The sequence below is a fragment of the Macrotis lagotis genome, chromosome 3, assembly GCF_037893015.1.
Source record: "Macrotis lagotis isolate mMagLag1 chromosome 3, bilby.v1.9.chrom.fasta, whole genome shotgun sequence".
Classification (NCBI taxonomy): Eukaryota; Metazoa; Chordata; class Mammalia; order Peramelemorphia; family Peramelidae; genus Macrotis; species Macrotis lagotis.
Window position 1 is genome coordinate 220616433 of NC_133660.1, and position 12740 is coordinate 220629172.

Here is a 12740-nt window from a genome sequence, read left to right on the forward strand (position 1 = left end):
ATAACAATCCACCTATATCTGAGTTATCTGAACATCTGGCAAGATATCTTAAATGTCCCATAAGAACGAATTCAGATATTTAAGACTAAGTTTATGGATAAGAAAAAAAACTTGTCCACATAGGTAAAAAAATCCATAAAAGTGAAAATTATTTAAGTTCTCTCAAATAAATATAAATGATGAAGGACCGTGCTCTGAGGGACTCTTATTATGAAAGTGAACAAGTTTGAAACAAAGCTGTGGAAAAGATATTAACATACAGGAACACTGAAAGGTAGTTCTATCTGATAGAAGCCCAGACCAGGGATAAAATACTTTGTTACTTGAAAGTATCAAATTCATTAGAGAAGTAAAATAAGTTAAATCACTAAGTGTCTATTTGTCAGGAGATGGTTTGTAAGAAGGACATTATCTAAATATTGAAAAGAAGACAATATCGATCATCAATGTTAAAAGATGACTAAAAAGATAAAATATATCTGATTATTAAGGGGGATATTCCTTTTAATGATGCAGAAGTGCATTCATGCCTTCTCATCTCATGTGATTCCTATCCACGTTCTGTAAATTATCCACTCATGTCTTTGGGAACGTTCTCCTAGGGCTTTTGGTATTCCAATAACACAGATTGAAGAAATGAGCTGACTAGCATACCAGTTAGTGCTTACTCTCACTGTATTACAGATTTATCTTTCTGCTGGAGATAGAGGGTCCTAAAAGTCTCAGTCCCATTATTGTCAATTAATCAATTAATGCTTAAAATTGTACTAAGGCTGTTGAGATCTTCACGTATCCCTTTAATCACATATTTTAGTCACCTTTTGCCTATTTTTTTGACTATTCATTGTAAACATGTACCTCTCCACTGACCTTTTATTGTTGTTTGAAACTAACTCTTTGTGACCCCATTTGAAGTTTTCTTGTTTTGGGTTTTTTTTTTTTTGCAAGGCAATGGGGTTAAGTGACTTGCCAAGATCACAGTTAGACAATTATTAAGTGCCTGAGGTTGAATTTGAACTCAGGTCCTCCTGACTCCAGGGCCTGTGCTCTATCCACTGTGCCACCTAGCTGCCCCTAGTTTTCTTGACAAAGATACTAGAGTGGTTCACCATTCTTTTCTCCAGTTCATTTTACAGATGAGGAAACTGAGGCAGACAAGGTCAAGTGACTTGCTCAGGGTAACACACTAAGTGTCTGGAGCTAAAATGGAACTCAGGAGTCTTCCTGCCTCCAGGTCTACCTGCCCAATTAAGCTTTGGAGATGAGCAACTTTAATTGTTAGGAGGCTATCACGATTTATATCAATACAATCAATATATCATCAGCAAACAATATTATATCAAAGATCTATCACCAATAGGAGTTCAAATGCCCATTTTATAGATTGAATGATGTTAATAATTGGCTGTCAAACAAAGCTATACAAGTCATTGCATCCCTCAAAGAGTCTTCTATGATTTTAACATCTGAATACAAAGGAAGTTTTTACAGCAGCATTTAGTTTTGAACCAAATGCTTTCCATATTCAACAAATAATAAACATACTGGGAACTAGCATTCTCCATGCCTTTCAGGCAATAGTTTCAGGCAATAAACTTGTAGTTTGCTAAAGAATGTAATTTGCAAAGGACTTCTCTTTTCAGATCTTTATTAAATATACACTCAATATGCAAGTAAATAATTTGTGTAGATTTACAGAGATGAGAAACTAGGTATATGAGTTAGTAGTTATTAATTTAACTGTTGCTTTTTCTAAAAATAATGTGTATAAATTTCTTTTTCTAGGCATTTGCTATCTTCTTTCTTTCAGATATGTCATTTATATTCCTCTTTGACATTTAAATCTAGGCACTAGTCTACCTTTCCAATTTTAATATACACACATCCCCCTACAAGCACTCTTTGGTCCAGTCAAACCCATCTTCTTTACAGTTCCTCATAAAAGAGAGCCATCTCTGACAATTTGTTCAAACTGTCCCCAATGCTTGGAATATTATTTCCTCTCACCAACGTCCCTTAGAATCCTTTATTTCCTTCAAAGCTAAGTTCAAATATCAGTTCTAGGAGGCCTTTCCTAATTCTCTTTTTTGTGTTTGTCCCCAACCAAGTTTACTGGTACTTTTTATATTCTTTCATGTCTGAGGGCAAGGTCTATTTTACTTTTATCTTTGTATTCTAGAACCTAGTACAGAAACCAACATATATAAAGTGCCTACTAAATTTGTGATGAGTGTTATCTTCAGAACTGTTTTCTCTCTGTTCTCAAAACTATTTCACTTTCAGGGCGAATCTTCACTGTGTAGACCCAGTTGGGTCAATGCACTGTCTGCTCCTGTTTTCTTTAGAATCATTTTTCTCTTTGCAATGCACACCCAAAAGACTGAGGATGGGAACAAGTTTCTCACAAGGCAGATCTTTTACATTTTCTTCTCATTTCTTGTTTTTTTTCCTAGTTCCATTTCATAGATTCTTTAGGGGAGGGAAAACTATTTTACTCCATGAATGTATCTTCAACTTTTAACCCAATGTCTTTATACAGTATTTAATAAATACTTAATAAATTGAGTCAAAGACTTTAAGGATGATCTGGCTTAAGCAATTTTTCGAGATTCTTATAAATTTGCTTTTTATGACACTAACTTATCACAATTTTAGGAAGTGATACTGCTCATGGTTTTTTCTATATTCCACAGTACAATTTAATAAACTTGTATACTAACCATAGTAGCTATGGCTACCAAATTTCTTTGTATGTAGATTTAGTATTTTATTGTTGAGGTAGTTTCTAGGCTATTTTGGCCTCCTTGTTACAATCAATAATTTACTACAATTACGTTTTCTAAGGAAATGATGATGGTCTGAAGCAATGTTCTTTTGTCATTTCTTATTTTCTGTAGTGAATATATATTTTTCAAATTTAAGCTGGAATTTTCATATTTTTTCTTATAATTTTGCATTGATCTTGATTTTGGCTTTAAGCTGATGGTCTGACTACACATGGATAAATGATTCTGAAATTATTCCTATATTGGTAATCACTCTGTTTCTGGCAAAATAAAGTTTATATACTTATGTCTACTACTTCCTGACTTCTTAAACAAAGCATTCCATAAACATGATTTTTTGTGCAATCTAAATCATATATTACCTTCATTCTCTTTATTAATCTAGAATCAAACTGTCCAACAAATTCTTGCCTTCTTACCCTATGTGTATTGTTGCATTAAAGTTACTGAGAATTAAAGTGTATGCCAACTTAATGTGGAGGGTCTTATAAAACTTTTCAAAATTTCTCTACTTCCCTGCACAAACAACATAATCTATATGAGTTTTATAGTGACTTTTTGTAATTGTTTATTAAGATCCCGGCAAATAAAATGACCATGGACTTAATAGGTGAGTATGTAGGAAAACCAACTTCAAATCCAAGGAGAACTTATAAGTCAGCCTTTCCTCTAGTTAAACTAACTTTTGTTTTCAAGGTTATATAGCTGTTAGTCAGGTCACCAATACTGACTAAAGTGCTCATGATGGGCCAGGCTAGGTGCCAAGAGAAGAGGATGCAAAGGAGGGCACCAGACAGCCCCTGCCTCTGGGAGTTTCACCATCTAACTGGGGAGACACATGTAGATCACATACAAATCAGCTATATACAGGATAAACTGGAGATAACCAACTGAGGAGAGATGCTAAGAGGAAGAAAATACTTATTCATTTGACTCTCAGGTCATCTTTTTGAGTCACCCTGTCACCATCACTGCAGAACCTGAAGAGAACCTTTGCAAGACTGATAGACATTTTACAGTTTTCTGTATTTTTTGAATTGTCATAATTTTGAAAGATAGGAAGAAAAAAAACTAGTTTCTTATTAAAAGGAATTGGTTTTGTTGCAGAAATAAGCAGAAAAAAGAATAAGAAAAAGTACAAGTAGTAATAGTATTTACTTTAATTTATAAGCACTTTAAGATATGCAAAGACTTTTTCTGTTATCTCACTTGAACCCCAAAACAGCAATCTAGGTAGGTAGCTATAATTATCACATTTAACAGGTGGTTATCTTGTCCAAGGTCAAATGGACAACTAAGTGACTGAGGCTAGATTGAACTTGGGTGTTTTTCCTCCAAGTTCAGCACTCCTATCCATAGTGATCTACAGATATTTTTTATAGTTTTTGCAAGGTAATGGGGTTAAGTGACTTGCCCAAGGTCACACAGCTAGGTAATTATTAAGTGTCTGAGGCCACATTTGAGCTCAAGTCCTCCTGAGGACAGGGCCAGTACTCTATTACTGTGCTACCTAGCTTCTCTGATCTATTGACTTTTATAAGAATCCTTTCAATATATAAAATGTGGATGCTAAAATTGGTAGAAGGCACATCTAGCTTTGTCAGAAAGAACTAGCCAACAACTCTCCCAAACTCTGTGATTGGGATTTCTAATATAATTTACAAGTATACTCTATAATTTTTGCCATATTAAATAATGAATGAGGTATATTACCACTGCTATTAATACTGACAAGCATGAATTCAGTAAAAAAGAGAAATTTCTACATTCTATGGTAGTGGCAAATTTAAAGGAAATTACATTATTTTGTTTTCAGTAGAAAAAATAAATCTAATCAAACAAAATTACTTTTGCATTGTAAAAAAAAATTAATAGATTACAGACTCTCAGCTAAGAAGTTATATTTTCCATCAGCTAATTTGCATTAAATTAATGGTCACTGAAAATGCAAATTAAGATATATGAATGTTCAGAAAAAATCCTAAGAGCATTTTATCATTAGAGCATAGTTATGTAACATTATAAAATTGATAAGGCATTTTACATAGTTAATCATTTCTACAATTCTATGAGATAAAGTAATTAATGTATATATAATATGATTATCCTCATTTCACAAACCTCCGAGGCTCAGGGTGGTTAAGAAACTTTTGGGGGCGGCTAGGTGGCGCAGTGGATAGAGCACCGGTCCTGGAGTCAGGAGTACCTGGGTTCAAATCCAGTCACAGACACTTAATAATTACCTAGCTGTGTGGCCTTGGGCAAGCCACGTAACCCCATTTGCCTTGCAAAAAAAAAAAAACACCTAAAAAAAAAAGAAAAAAAGAAACTTTTTGCCTGCAGTCACAGGGACAGCCAGGTTTCAACCTAGGCCTTTTGACTTTAAGTACAGTGCTTTATAATACCATGTGGATTCTAACAATTTAATTAAAAACAAGATAATTACATGAGACTGGAAAATTAACTCTTTTTTTTTTTTTTTGCAAGGCAATGGGGTTACGTGGCTTGCCCAAGGCCACACAGCTAGGTAATTATTAAGTGTCTGAGTCTGCATTTGAACCCAGGTACTCCTGACTCCAGGGCCGGTGCTCTATCCACTGCGCCACCTAGCTGCCCGAATATTAACTCTTAAATGACATTTTAGGCCATTATTAATAAGGTGATGTCTGAAGGAAAGAAAATATATATATTTTATGTTATAGAATTCTCCTCAACAAAACCTGTGTTAAAATGAAAATGAAGTACGTGGTTTTCTTTTTAGGAATAACTTTTGGCGTACCAGAATCTATTTCATTTTATCTTTTGCATGTCAAACTTCTCTTCTTAATGGCAGGATTATAACAGTATTGAAAATATCTCAATTAATGTGATTTTTTTAACCATTCATACAAATTCCTAAATTACAAAAGCAACAGTAACATAATAATAATAGGGCACAGAGTGCAAAACCCTTAGGGTAAAAAGGCTGTTCCCCTAAAAACCAAAATAATGGTATTAAAAAACTTAACGTTCAACAATATTGTTCTAATGACAAAGAACTGTGATGACTATCTTATTCTACTCACCACAACATTTAGTAGAGTGCAAATAAAAATTTCTAAACAGAATGTTTCACTTTGAAAAAAATTATAATTATTAATGAATGCCTATTCCTATGTAGCATTAAAAAAAACATATACCAAATATCAGAATGTTTACCTGTACATAGCTTTGTTTGTTAAAAAGAAATCTAAATTACTGTGAGCAAGTATAAAATGGACAAAGGATTTATACAAATATATATAAATAATAATACAAATAAAAATAAAATATAAAATTATATCACTAAAATGCTAAGTAATGACATGTTAATAATATAAGCTGCTAAAAATGAACACAAGATCAAAAAAATACTGTGATTTCCAAAGACACAGCTCCAACTGGAGAGACTGGTCAGTTCAGAAGTAGGTTTCAGATGGAAATACTGTAGGAGCAGATGTGTCAAAAATGCCATATGCAACCTGTATTACTCTCAAGTGAAGCCCAAATAGTTTAAGGAAATAATGGGAAATAACAAATAAAATAAATAAAAATGCAATAAAACATGAATCACGCAGTAGATAAAATGACAGACTTGGACTCTTGTCCAGTCCTGAATTCAAATCTGAACTCAAGATACTTACTAACTGTGTTATCCTGGGCAAGTCATTTCACCCTATTTGTCTCAGTTTCCTCATCTGCAAAATGAACTAGAGAAGTAAATGGCAAACTAGTTTAGTATCTTTGCCAATAAATCAACAAATGAAGTCATGAAGCGTTAGACATGACTGAAATAAACAAACAACAATAACAACAAAACATAGATACCATTACATTTTAAAAGTAACTTAACATGTGATCTTTGGGGTTCTTTATATATGGATTAGTGATTCCTGTTTTCTATTGGAATATGACCATCACTGTTGTAGATAAGTAAAACAATTAACATTATTTAAACTTTATAAGATTGAGGAAAAGATACTTACTACAAACCTACTATGTACTTTTTCCAAAATTCTCTTTTCATTTAATGCCATGGATTCTCCTTTCCTTTTCTTAATTCTCTTTTTTTCTAGCTTTTTACAAGCATACATTTTTCCTGTTGCCCGTACTTGGCAGGCACACACCTAAAGAAAAAAAAGAGATTCATATACTTCTGATGTTTTCTAGGATAAAATGATCTTTAATTCTATTTATTTTATTTTTGTTTTAGTTTTTTTTTGCAAGGCGATGGGGTTAAGTGACTTGCCCAAGGACACACAGCTAGGCAATTATTAAGTGTCTGAGGCCGGATTTGAACTCAGGTCCTCCTGACTCCAGGGCCAGTGCTCTATTCACTGTATCATCTAGCTGCCCCCATTAATTTCATTTTTAAAATTTTGTTAAAAATATCTTTTTTCTTCCAAATCCATCTATAGCAATGAAGAACAGAATAATTCAACCAAGAAGACTATTAGAAATCTGTAAGCAGGCTACAAAAATATATTAAAATTTAAATATAGTATATCCATTGAAGTCATATTATTCTTTCAAAGACTATAAGCTGGTGACTGGGTTTGATCTCAGAAAACTAGGATTTGAGCCCCATCTTTGATATTCTTACAATACAACTTTGGCAAATCACAATCTCCTCCAACCTTTACTTTCTATAAAGCGGGAATATTTAAATCGCCTCCTTCATAGGGTAATTGAAGAAATATGGTATATAAATATGAGCTATCATTATTTTTAAATTTAAATTGCATTAGATGAAAAAGCAAAAAAGTCAAGATACAAAATCCATTACATTTTTTTTTTAGGTTTTTTCAAGGCAATGGGGTTAAGTGGCTTTCCCAAGGCCACACAGTTGGGTAATTATTAAGTGTCTGAGGACAGATTTGAACTCAGGTACTCCTGATACCAGGGCTGGTGCTCTATCCACTGCGCCACCTAGCTGCCCCCTCCATTACATTTTTACTTCAGTAATTCTCTATTGTCTCTAGGATTACATACAAAATACCCACTCTGTTTCATGATACCTCCTCCCTCCATGTCAGCCAGCCCTGCCTTGCATACTGTGCTCCAGTCAGACTGGTCTGTTTCCTTACCCTCTACCTCCATGCATGTTGCCTTGGCACAGGCTGGCCTGAATATCAGGAATTCATGTCCTTTACCTCTGCCCCTTCAATGGCCAATCCCCCGTCATACATAGCTGAGGTGCACTGAACAGAGCAAGGCTTTCCTGATCCCTGAGCTGTTTGTGCTCTATTTCTTTTCTTTACCAATGTACCCGACCCCTTTAACATGCAGAATGCACCTTGGGATCGAGGGTTGTTTTTGTTGCCTTTATCCCTAGTGCCTAAGCAGGCTAGTAGCTGCTTAATGTTCCTTAATATTAAGGGAAACAAAGAGTATTTGTAAATCTACTTCTTAAGAGCTGATTACATATAAGTCTTATAATATTTTAAACCCAGATAATTTAGAACTGTCATTTTGGAAGGTAACAAGAAAAAGGGAGACTCAAAGAGGACGATAGTATCGGGGGGGGGGGAGGAATCTGACCAATTACCAAAAAAAAAAAAATGCCCATCTTTTGAACAGTCAAATTACTCAAAAATAGACACTAATTTGAGGATATCTAAATGCAAACATAAAATCATTCTGTTAAATGGCAGGCACTATGTTAAATTTGAAGTATACAAATAAGAAAAATAGAGAGTTCCAGTCCTCAAGGAGAGTACAAAGGGCAATGATATTACTTATAAAAAGGTAAAGGAAGAGAGGGGAGAGAGAGAGAAGATCCAGTTAAGGGGCAAGAGGGAATAGGTCAAATTAGTGAAAAATGAGCGCCCCACTAAGTGGGAAAAGAGGAGTGCCAAACTTGCCCTTACTCCTGAAATGGAGTTTATGCTCCATATTCCACTCAGAGGGTGAAGAAGTACTGATCTTGCAAGATTCTAAGACTTCCCAACATATTTTTTAAGGGCATGGTAGAGAAGTCAAATTAGTTAAAGATCTTTAAGAAGTAATCAATGACCTTATTTAATGGTATGTTTGTGGCTTTGATAAGTTTTCAGAGATAATCTTGAAATAAAAAAAGGAAAGAGAATTAATTCCCTTTTGGACGTGGGCTTCTATTTGTTCTATTTAAGCTCTAGTCAAATTTACCTTGACTTTTACTGGTTCTCTTTCTAATGTGAAAAATATTTGGTTTTCAATGTTCTAAATATTTCTTTGTTTTAGATGAGTCCCACATGATAATTCTTAACAGGAATTCCTTATGACAAACAGATTCCACAACTATTCGAATAATTCAGAAATCAATCATTAATCTAATCTCTATCTAATTATAATATTATTTGTTTGAGGTAAAAACTGAATATGTTCAGTTTAACTTGTCTTAATCCTGGTGATCTTAAAATGCTTCTCTTTTCATCTTGACAATTATAAGTTGCTAAAATATTCATGTTAACTTTCAACATATATAATTTGAAAGGAGTGATATTATTCAAACACTTTTCATAAATTTACATTATGTCCTAGAAACAAAGCAGTACTGAATTGTAGAGAGACAATTTATTTAACACCTATCCTCATTTTATAAATAAAGAAACTGAGGTCCAAGGAGGACGGCAGGGGAAGAATGTGATATCCTAAGTAAGAAATGGAATTAATCCCGATAAACATCCTTAATACAGAGAACCATTGTATAGGAGAAAGCAGATACATATAAGGAGAAAAAACAGATTAAAGGTAAGTGGTGGGGGAGAAAATCTGGTGCCTGCCCTAAAAGACTCTTTGCTCCATCTTATTTTCCTTTTCTTCCCAACTGGCCCAGCAGCAGCTCCATGGCCTCAAGTAATGGATTTGCAATGATATTGATGGTTGATCTGAAGGAAGAAAATATCAACCAGTATAAAAAATTATTGCAACTTTATCTCTGTAACAACTGCAAGCAAAGATTTAAAGAATAGACTGTCCACAAGAGTTACATGAATACCTAGAAGAAGTGAAGCAAGAAATAAATGAAATAAAAGCTCAGGAACAAATAACTGAAAGGAGAACAAAATGCTTAGAAGGAAAAGAGCACAATCTTACCCAACAATTGGAATCTCAGAAAACCAAAACAGAATAGAAATCAATGTAACTTCATGAGAGAGCAAGAAATATTAGAACATAATTTAAAAATTTAAGAAAATGTAAGATATTTCATATTAAAAAATAATCTGAAAAATAAATAAGAGGGGCAGCTAGGTGGTGTAGTGGATAGAGCACCAGCCCTGGAGTCAGGAGTACTTGAGTTCAAATTCGGCCTCAGACACTTAATAATTACCTAGCTGTGTGGCCTTGGGAAGCCACTTAACACCATTTGCCTTGCAAAAAAAAACCCCTAAAAAAAATAGGGGAGAGATAATTTAAGAACCAATGAACTTCCTAAAATCTACAACTAAAAAAAACAAACAAACAAAAAGCCAGGACATTAGAAATCATAAATGAAAACATTTAGATCTATTTGAATCAGAAAATAAAGAATCCACTGAACCCTTCTTGAAAGAAATACCCACAGAAAAAGTCCCAAGAATGCCTTAGTCAAAATCCAAAGCTCCTCTAACAAAGGAAATATGCTCACGATTCTAAAATGTGGTTCAAGTACCAAGAAACCACAATCAGGAAGATCACTTCAGATGAGAGGAGAGCTTGGGAGGAAAAATTCCAAAAAGCAAAGGATATATAGACTTATAATCAAGAAGAACTGCAAGTTGAATGAGTATAAGTTGAAAGGAAAATGGTATCAAGGATGTTCAAGTTTTTTTGTTGATTAAGACCAGAGGTAATTAGGAAGGCTGAAATTTAAGAACAAGAGTCCAAAGAAACTTTAAGATACAAATTTGCTTAATTATAAGCAATCGTAATACTGTAAATATTCTAATAGAAGTAAGAGAAGTGAGTGTCCTTCAGGATAGAGATCCTAAATGATGGATTGGTTCTATTTTGGGGTTTGAAAAAAGGAAAAAGAAGAGAGGTTAAGCTAGTGTAGAAAAAAGGAGGAAGGTGGGGGTAGACATAGATGATGAACTTGCTTAACTGGGTAGGAGAGAATACAAAAAAAAGAGAAGTGATTAGAAAAGTGAGCAGATGAATTTCACTCATTTGTGATAGACAAAGGGAGGTGGGTTGAACACTTTGCTGAAGGAAACAAGTTGCAATGGGAGGAATAAATAAGAGGAAGGATAAAGTTGGGGAGGAAATATATAAGCAAAACAAACTCCCTGAACCTGAAGTGAAAATGTAAAAAAGGAAAAGGAGGAAAGAAAAGAATTAGAATATAGGGGGCTTCCTAGACAAATGGCTCAACAAACCATGGCATGAATGAAATGGAATGTTACTGCGTTCATAGAATCGTGTATTCTATAGAATAAAAATATAGATTAGGTAGAACAACACTGTTTGGAAACTGATGAAAACAATGGCCAATTATAATTCTACAAGATTTTTAATGAACTATTTTACCTACCCCGACCACAGACAAAGGCCAGTGTTCTTTGTTACAGGGATTTCTCCCCTTTGCCATTCTTTCTAGAGGATAATTGGGGAGAGGGTGCTGAGTGAATTAGTAATAATAATAATAATAATAATAATAATAATAATAATAATAATAATGACAAAAGGAAAGGGTCAACAAGACATTTTTTGAATTCACTAAAGAGAAAAGAAGGACATTCAGAAAGAAAAACAAGCAGGAAAGACTGACAAAAGCAAGTACTATGAAAAAGAAATTCATATTTTCATAAAGAATCCTCATAATGTTCTATTTTGTATTTGGAAATGATCTTCTGTTTAAGTTCAAAATAAAAAGTTTAAATAAAAAAAGAGTTGATTTTGACTTTACAAATGTCTCAGAAAAATAGCAAAGAAAACTAAAGAAAAATGAGAGAACTCTTTGAAGGTGGAAATCTAGATACTTTATCTTATACTGATTAGGTTGCTTGTACTTCTCTATTAATGCGATGTATATACTTAGGTATATGACTTTATGAAGTATATTCATTTGAAATATAACAATGAAAAACTTTTTAAGATGAAAGAAATCAAGTCTACTGAGATTTCAGTGAAATCACGGCTAACAAGATAGTACAAATCCATTTTTTGAGAGAGTAAAACAAGACCTCAAGGGATAAAGAGATAAAACCTAAAGAGATAAGAATTTTAATAAAAAAAACACAAATGGAATTCAAAAGCCACAAATTTAACTAAAAAACATTCACTATGACCAAGTGGGATTTAAAACAGAGATGCAAGGATGGATCATCATTAGTAAAATGAAAGTGATTAATCATATTAAAAACCAAAACATGCAAAAAAACCACATGATCATCCCAACAGATACGAAATACAATGCTCTTTAATGCTGAAAATCCTAGATACAGGAGGACTTTTTTCCCAATAGCATAAAAATAAATCTATTCAAAACCAAAGTGAGTTTCATGAGCAATGGAGAAAAACTAAAACCTTTCCCAGTAACTATAGCAGTGAAGTAAGGATGTATACTCTTTCCACTATTATTTGCTATAGCTCTGGAAATATGCAAGCAGTAGTAATAACATAAAAGAAAGGAATAGAAAGAAAAAGATAAGCAAAGAGGAGATAAAAATATCCTTGTTTGCTTATGATATTATGTTTTACTTGGATAAACCTAGGGAATCTGCAAAGATACTAATTACTGATTAAGAAAACAACATCAATAAAGTTGAAGGCTACAAAATAAATTCTTAAAAGTAGTATTTCTATAACTAATAACAAAAATATAAGAAGTGATAATACCTAGAGATAGCTATCATTAAGTATATATTGTATTATTAATACCAATATCTAAATTTTTTTTTAGGTTTTTGCAAGGCAATGGGGTTAAGTGGCTTGGCCAAGGCCACACAGCTAGGTCATTATTAAGTTTCTGAG

At 33.4% G+C, this 12740-nt stretch overlaps 1 protein-coding gene across 5 annotated transcripts in view; it reads right to left on the reverse strand.

Moving 5' to 3' along the window:
* The window catches only part of GRK4 (G protein-coupled receptor kinase 4), a 137161-nt gene that overhangs the window by 42348 nt on the left and 82073 nt on the right, over positions 1-12740 (reverse strand). For 4 of the 5 annotated variants that reach the window (XM_074229873.1, XM_074229876.1, XM_074229874.1 and 1 more), the window contains one exon: positions 6791-6931. The exons of the other annotated variant lie outside the window; for it this stretch is intronic. In XM_074229873.1, coding sequence (XP_074085974.1) covers positions 6791-6931 — 141 coding nt within the window. The remainder of the gene's footprint in view (positions 1-6790; positions 6932-12740) is intronic. 5 annotated transcript variants of the gene reach the window in all.